Source organism: Pygocentrus nattereri, chromosome 27 (assembly GCF_015220715.1).
Source record: "Pygocentrus nattereri isolate fPygNat1 chromosome 27, fPygNat1.pri, whole genome shotgun sequence".
In the NCBI taxonomy this organism is placed as follows: domain Eukaryota; kingdom Metazoa; phylum Chordata; class Actinopteri; order Characiformes; family Serrasalmidae; genus Pygocentrus; species Pygocentrus nattereri.
Window position 1 is genome coordinate 13,555,158 of NC_051237.1, and position 7,672 is coordinate 13,562,829.

Below are 7,672 nucleotides of genomic sequence, written 5' to 3' on the forward strand. Positions count from 1 at the left end.
GTTAAACGTTTTTATAAATAATGCTTGAAATGGTTAAGGGTCCAAATGCTGTTTTGGGGCTGTTGTGTCTCCTTTCAGATTTTTTTTAGAATACGCTGCTGAATAAATAAACAAACAAACAAATAAATAATAAAAAAACCCGAAACACTCGAAGTTCCTGCTGACTCTGGTGGTGTCCAGTCGTCGCTAACGGTGTTCTGTGATTTCCTGATGGTTGATGTCTCGGTGTAAACGCGGTCTAATGGTTCGGCAGGTGTTCTGATCCCAGATGCCTCTGATGGCTTCCTAAAGGCGTCCGACAGACCAGTGGGTCTCCACAGGAGCCAATGAGTCAAATCCACGGAGAAAAAAAAGCACATCAAATCCTAATCCTAACCCTAATGGTTCTCATATTCTGTCAGCAGGGTCATTTTACATTATACTGAGTAAGTTAATGATTTTTTTGCGCTCCTATAAGCAAAATCGGAGACTTTGTAAACGCTTACGCTGTATGTGCTTCAACGAAGACCTTTTTATCCATTGCCGAAATTAGGATTAGGATCGCCGTTGCCTTGTCTCCCAGCATATTAATGATATAAACAGTAGCGTTAATATATTACACACATTATAAACACGCATTTGAGCACGTTGCTCTTTAGTTAACCACAAATAATTGCGAATAGGTTCACGACATTTCCACTCCTAATTGGATCCGTCCCCGACTCGCTCGATAGTGCTGCAGGTGACAGCTCGTCCTTGCCGGGTAGCGTGTGAGAGCGAGAGGAAGCGGGGAAGCGCGCCGCTGGGTTCGTGAGCGCGCTCCGCCGGCGCGGCGTGTGTTTTATTAAACGGCGGTGTGTCGGTGTGTGTGTGTGTACGTACAGGGCGCTGTTCCGCTTCCCCGCAACTTCAGCGTTTTGTCTTGATCTAGAATATTAAGTAGTTAGCCCGGTATCAGGTTTGTCAGCGGCCTAGCCGAGCATAGCGTTGTGGCTAGCTGACCGAGCCGCTGCTGGCCGAAGTTTTCTTTTAAACAGTTAGCTTAGCGTAGGTTAGCTTAGCTTAGCTTAGCTTAGCTGAGCTGGTTAACTCTTGCTGTATGTTAGTTATTTAGCTGAAGTTGACGGGATAAAGGAACCGATACAGACATGCAGGAGCTAATTGCCAGCGTTGATCACATCAAGTTTGATCTGGAGATTGCTGTAGAACAGCAGTTAGGCGCTCAGCCGCTGCCGTTTCCAGGAATGGACAGTAAGTTCACTGATCGTCTGGATTAACTGGCACGTAGAACTGAATAAATTCTTGGTCAGATTGATTCTAGTCTTAACTCGCTCACTCCGCTCTACTGGAGTAGGTTCTGCTGCGGTGCTGGTTTGGTTCTCGCTGCCTGGTTCCCCGTGACCGTTAACCTACTGTACCACTTTGTTTTCACAGAATCAGGCGCTGCTGTGTGCGAGTTTTTCATGAGGGCTGCTTGTATGAAAGGTAAATTTAAAGTCAGTAAGTAAAAGCCTTGAGTGAGTAGTGTGAGAAAGTGAAAGCAAGAAGTACTTCAAGCGTTTTTCCTCACTTGCGTAGTGAAAAATGTGCAGGTTTTAGTTGAGAAAGTAACCAGAATTAATTGAACTTCAAATAATAACAAACACACATTCTGTTAAATTAATATTAGGGGCTCAGTGAGCTCGACGTTTCAGCTTAACCCTGGTAAAGCTCATTTTTTAAATAGCGCACATAAATCTGCACTGTTGATGTTTCTTTTGCCGAAGGTGGGATGTGTCCTTTCAGGCACATTAGTGGAGAAAAGACCGTCGTGTGTAAACACTGGCTTCGGGGTTTGTGCAAGAAAGGAGACCAGTGCGAATTTTTGCACGAGTATGACATGACGAAGATGCCAGAGTGCTATTTCTACTCCAAGTTCGGTCAGTGTCTTAACATATGCTTACTCATGCTTTCTCCTTGTTTTTATTGCACACATAGACTGACTAACTGTATTCCTACAGGAGAGTGCAGTAATAAAGAATGCCCGTTCTTGCACATCGACCCAGAATCTAAGATCAAAGACTGTCCATGGTATGACAGGGGATTTTGCAAGCATGGTAAGTCTCTTTTCTCAGAAGTAGTGGACAGACACTCAGCCATAACATTAAAACTACGCTCATTGTCTATTTTATCAGCTCCACTTACTGTACAGGTGCACTTGGTAGTTTTACAATTACAGACTGTAGTCCATCTGTTTCTATGCGTACTTTGTTAGCCCCCTTTTACCCTGTTTTTCAATGGACAGGACCAGCACAGAGAAGGTATACTATTGGGTGGTAGATCTTTCTCAGCACTGCAATGACGTATACAGCAGCACTGCTGTGTCTGATCCTCTTCTGCCAGCACAACACACTAACCCACCATCACCATGTCACTGTCACCGCAGTGTTGAGGATGATCCACCACCCAAATACTACCTTCTCTGTGGTGGTCCTGTAGATGGACTACAAGACTTACTGGTGAACTACAAAGTGCCCCTATATGGTAAGTATTGCTGATAAAACGGGCAGATTGTAGAAGTGAAACAAGGAGGTGATTTTAATGTTATGGCAGATCAGTGTATGGACGTTGAATACACGCTATGAACCAGTTTCCCAGACACAGATTAAGCCTAAGCTTTTGGACTTTAATTTTGTCCAGACTTCACTTAAATCACGTTCACAAAACTGGCCGTGTGAGTCCACAAGTTTGTAGACACCTTCATCCAGTGTTTCTTCCAAAATCCAGGGTGTTGAGGGGGAATTTGTCCATCTTTGCTGCAGTGACAGCCTCTACTCTTCGGAGAAGGCTTTACACTAATTGTTGAAACATTGCTACAAGGACTTGATTGCATCCAGCCATAAGAGCATTAGTCGGGTCATGTACTGATGTTGGATGATCAGTTCTGATTCCCAAACTCCACTCCAGGTGATCACAATGGTTGGCTGGAGCTCCATCACTCCCAAGGATGTAGTTCCACTGTACCGCAGCCCAAATCTGGGGTGCTTTATGTCTCTCTAGCTGACTGTTGGCACTGGGCATGGTGACCCATTGAAGGTTTAACATACCAGGTTGTTAGCTAGTATTTACAGTTTCACTATGTTCAGTCGCTTGTTGAATGCCCATCACACATAAACAGAAAGCAATGAGATCCTGATGGTACCTGCATTTTCTTTATTTTAAAAAGCACATAATTACATAGAAGCGCATCAGGTAGGCCTACATATTGTTTTTACGGTCATTTTACTCCTTTGCCGGCTGTTTGAGTGCAAGTCAGAAAATTGGCATTTCTCAGTTTACAGCCCCATTTGAATGCTGCATTAGGCTCTTTATATGGATGCTCCAGAATGTCCCGTTCTGTTGGAAATGCTTTTTTGTGGTAATTATCAATTGTGCACAACTAAATGTCTGTATGAGCAAAGAGTGCACATGTAGTAGCTGAATTCACTCATTTGAACGGGTGTCTGAATACTTGTGGAAATACGGTGTATGTTTTGTGTGGATTTAGTAAAAGTAAATATTATCTGCATATGGGAACAAAGATGATTTCACTTTCCAGATGTTGTGATAATTTTTTTTTTTTTTAGAAGAGAGGATTACGTGTGTTTATAAAACAGTTTTTAAACTGTCCCCTTTTCCTGTGTTTGATTTAAGGTCCGGATTGCCGACACAGACACACAAGAAGGGTCATCTGTGTTAATTATCTTGTAGGCTTCTGTCCTGAGGGCAAGTCATGCAAATTTATGCAGTGAGTTTATTTGGTTAACTGCTTGATTTTGGCACATTTTATAACAAACTAACTAGCATTAGCATTAATTGCGTTAACGCAACTTGCAACTGCTTGTTTTCAGTCCACGCTTTGAGCTGCCTATGGGTGCAACTGAACAGCCCCCACTACCTCAGCAAGCTCAGACTCAGCAGAAGGTAATGTTGTTTTTTTCCTCCCCAAGAAGAGTTTGACTCAGCAGGGTGTCCATGATGTTGAAAGCACTAATGATTTTATTTTTTATACTCCCAATAGCAAAACATACAGAACCTGAACAGATCATCACTATCACTTATCCAGTTAACAAACCCCAACTCTAATGTCAATACCAATCAAAAAATGCCGCATATTCTCGGGCCGATGCAGAGCCAGAACAACATGGGTGGCCCCCGCGGCCCTCGTCCCCTGGACCAAGTTACATGTTACAAGGTAAGGCTTCTACGCACTCGAGTAACAATTTGCTGTTCTTAGGTTTTAGGACAAATAAGTTTGTGCTGTTTGCTTGATACTCTGAAAACCATAAGGTGCTTTTACTTTCATTAATTTTGGCTGTTTTTTTGCAGTGTGGTGAGAAGGGGCATTATGCCAACAAATGCACAAAAGGACACCTGGCCTTCCTGAGTGGACAGTAGTATTCATTTGCATCTGCTGGAATTTCCTCTCACAAGGCGTATGAGAACTGGTACATTAGCCTTTTACTGGAAAGGCTGTAATGGGTTCTGCCAGGCACACATGCCCTGGGTAGTCCTTTGAAATCAGGTTCTCTGCCAGTGTCATTTCAACAGGTAGAATTAAAAGTAATTAATGCCTGTCTGAGCTGATGTGAAAAAAGAATAAAAGAAATCCTTCACATCACTGTAAATTCAAAATTTTGTATTGAGAGAATACACAATTGAGAGTGGGATATTAGATTTCAAAAGAACATCTGAGGGCTGTAGGAAGTACATTCCTCACTGAGAAGTGAGGAATATATTCATATGTAAGACCTTTTTCTATTGTGAAGTGTGATTTCAGGCTTATTCTTTAAGAAACTGGAAACCCATTATGTTTGATAGTAATAGGATGTACTAGGTGGAGTACGTGTCCAAGTTCGGATATGTCGCTACATGGCACTGGTCTTTTGGTACATTGAGAATTGGATTGGTTTTGATGTCTGGGTGGGTTAGAGGGATGAAAGTGGATTCAAGTGTTGTGTAAATACTTTTTGTACTTGCTGGTAAATAAAAAAGGCAACTCAAGAGCTCAGTTGTGACAGTAAAAGCACTTTGCAACCAAGGCGTGACTGACATCAATACTGATTACAGGTTTTCATGAAGTGTGACGACATTTAGAACTGCAACTTCACAAAGCCTGTGAAACCTTAAAGCATCTTAAATATAAAAACATGCAATGCCACAGAAAAAAACCACACTACAGAAGTTTTACTTAACCTTAGTTTAATTCTTGGTCTCAACATATTTATACATGAATCACGGAAAGCTGATCACACTGCAGCAGACAGTCTTGGTGGTCCATTGATCAGTGGTACTTCCTCCACCGGTCATGCTCTGTTGTAAAGAAAGGAAACACATTACAGCTCCAACCTAGCATCAGTGCAAAAGTGCCTTTTGAGGGAAAAAAAAAAAACAATATGGACTTAAATTGTTACTTACTAATATGATCGTATTCCCAAAGGTAACTCAGTGCGACATAGCCAACAAGGATCATCGCAACCCCACCAATACCTCCTTTCTTCACATTAATGTACTTGTTGTAATATCTGTCATAGCCTGAAGGGAAAGATTTACACATGCATGAGACCAAAGGACACACTTCAATGCCACAGATATTTCCCCAAAGTTCTGCTTAATTATATTGTTACTCAGAGTGGTGAGATAGGAAAAGCTTAGTGCACGAGAAACCTGCTGAGTTTACATTTTTCACAGTGGTGATATGAATATCCAGTTGTAAACAATAAAATGCCTCTAAAAGCTACTTTACAAAGTCATTACTTGTAGTATACATTGCCTGATGCCCGAGACATCGCTTTACAACAGTTTTGAGCTTAAAATGTATTATATATATATATATATATATATATATATATATATATATATATATATATATATATATATATATATATATATAAATATAAATAAAAAAAGACACTGATTAGCAAGAGGCATGTGAAGGGTCTTGCAGGTCAAAAGTTCCCAAAGGAAACTTTCAGATTTACAAGTATTGTACCATCAACACGATGTACACAAACACAGAAGATGAAGGTTCACGGGTCATTTCAGACAGTAAATTGCTTTGTGTTGTGGATACTGTGACCTGTTTCTAAATCACCACCACCACCGTAAACCGAATCATAAAACAGCCCATTACCTCTGCGAACAGAGCCAATCAGTCCATTAGGGGTGAAGTCCCTCGTGCCAAGCCAGGATGGCAGCTGACCCAGCTTGACATCCATGAGCCTCTTCTCAGCCAAGGGCACTACAATAAGGAAATGATGAAAAACACATTTTGCTTTATTTATACATACATACATACATACATACACACACAACTTTACTGAAAGCTCAGAAGAACAGAGAAACTGGCTTGCACGGGCTGGTCTTAAAGCGTTAAATGATATCGAGGCTGCATCGACCAACTTACAGGCATTCAACATATTAGTTCAACAGACAGACAGTCTCTCTCTCTCTCTCTCTCTCTGGGCGCGAAGAACAGGCTGGGTACTACAGTGATGAAGTATCACACATGGTTACAGACTACCCCGCTCGGAGTGAGGAGATTACAGTCCGTCTATCAGGACTGACCAACATTCACGTACACTGACCTCACCGACAGGCGCACCGGCCTAACCGACAGGCGCACCGGCCTAACCGACAGGCTCACCGGCCTAACCGACAGGCTCACCGGCCTCACCGACAGGCGCACCGGCCTCACCGACAGGCTCACCGGCCTAACCGACAGGCTCACTGACTTCACTGACAGGCGCCCCTCAGTGACGGATAGCCTGGGTAAGCTAACCTAGCTAGCGCTAGTGATGCGGCTAAACTGCGCCAGGCCACGAAAGACCGTGTAGCCGAGTAAAGTCAGCGACGAAACATCGCGCAGCAAAAGGACGCGAGCACTTAAACACAAAGCCAGCGTTCAGAAAGAGAGAGAGAGAGAGAGAGAGAGAGAGAGAGAGAGAGAGAGAGCAGCGCAGAGGAGAGAGGGGGACACAAAGTCCTTGAGCTGACTCGAGCGAGCTTCCCGAGGCCGATGGTGAAAACACGCTCATATTTCCTTCCCGACGCCCAGACAGGACGCGGTCTGCCGCCCTCGGCGACTAATCCACACGACCTTGGCGGAACGAACATCTAAACTACAACCGGCTCGGTTTACTAACTCGACGAAGCTCCAGGCAGACGTACCTGGTCTGTCCGCCATCTTGCTTTAAGCTCGCAGGCTGCCGCTGTGGATGTTGGGAAGAAAATGGAGCGGCAGCGCGGGGGCGGGACGAACTGTAGCCACTCATGGCGTTCGCGACTCCCATTGGCTCTCGTTTCGGCCGGATCCGTTTGATTGACACCTGGCGCTGTGAGCGACGCGGGGGCGGAGTTGACTTGAGGGAGGTTAAGAGGTGAAGCTCTGAGCAGTAGAGGAGGCGGAGCGGAGTTAAAGCGGCGCTTCCCCGGGTTTCTGGTCTCATGGGACAACATGATATGACTGGCAACCGTCTAGGCGTCGACCCCGCGAGGTCGACCCCCGGTGATGCTGCAGCCGTCCGTAGCCGGGAGTCCAAGAGAGCGCAACTGGCCTCGCTCTCTCCGGGTGGTCGGCATGGCCACCTTCTGCCCCATCGCTCGCGCGATGCTAGTGGGCGCAGGCGTCTGTTAGTTCCTCCGCGCGCCGCCGGCTGTCCCGTGACGTCGCGTG

At 44.5% G+C, this 7,672-nt stretch overlaps 2 protein-coding genes across 2 annotated transcripts; one reads left to right on the top strand and one right to left on the bottom strand.

Moving 5' to 3' along the window:
• Window positions 1-750: 750 nt before the first annotated feature.
• On the top strand, window positions 751-5,038 carry cpsf4 (cleavage and polyadenylation specific factor 4). Its single transcript, XM_017703167.2, has 8 exons — window positions 751-1,230; window positions 1,414-1,464; window positions 1,746-1,898; window positions 1,980-2,075; window positions 3,652-3,745; window positions 3,849-3,921; window positions 4,019-4,192; window positions 4,327-5,038. The coding sequence occupies exons 1-8, from the start codon at window positions 1,128-1,130 to the stop codon at window positions 4,393-4,395; spliced, it is 813 nt and encodes a 270-aa protein (XP_017558656.1). The 5' UTR covers window positions 751-1,127; the 3' UTR covers window positions 4,396-5,038.
• Window positions 5,039-5,182: 144 nt separating this feature from the next.
• Window positions 5,183-7,320, bottom strand: atp5mf (ATP synthase membrane subunit f). Its single transcript, XM_017703168.2, has 4 exons — window positions 7,168-7,320; window positions 6,131-6,238; window positions 5,416-5,532; window positions 5,183-5,310 (listed from the first exon to the last, which is right to left on the bottom strand). Exons 1-4 carry the CDS (start codon window positions 7,181-7,183, stop codon window positions 5,282-5,284), a joined length of 270 nt encoding a protein of 89 aa, XP_017558657.1. The 5' UTR covers window positions 7,184-7,320; the 3' UTR covers window positions 5,183-5,281.
• Between the last annotated feature and the right edge of the window lie 352 nt (window positions 7,321-7,672).

What these genes read in the sequence shown, in the direction of transcription:
- atp5mf (XM_017703168.2), bottom strand. An exon ending in GATTGGCTCTGTTCGCAGAG is followed by an intron (nt 5,533 to 6,130) that starts GTAATGGGCTGT and finishes CTTTCCCTTCAG; the next exon opens with GCTATGACAGATATTACAAC. An exon ending in TTGGGAATACGATCATATTA is followed by an intron (nt 5,311 to 5,415) that starts GTAAGTAACAAT and finishes TCTTTACAACAG; the next exon opens with AGCATGACCGGTGGAGGAAG.
- cpsf4 (XM_017703167.2), top strand. Translation starts at nt 1,128, where the DNA reads ATGCAGGAGCTAATTGCCAGCGTTGATCACATCAAGTTTGATCTGGAG. An exon ending in CTATTTCTACTCCAAGTTCG is followed by an intron (nt 1,899 to 1,979) that starts GTCAGTGTCTTA and finishes GTATTCCTACAG; the next exon opens with GAGAGTGCAGTAATAAAGAA. An exon ending in ACCAAGTTACATGTTACAAG is followed by an intron (nt 4,193 to 4,326) that starts GTAAGGCTTCTA and finishes GTTTTTTTGCAG; the next exon opens with TGTGGTGAGAAGGGGCATTA.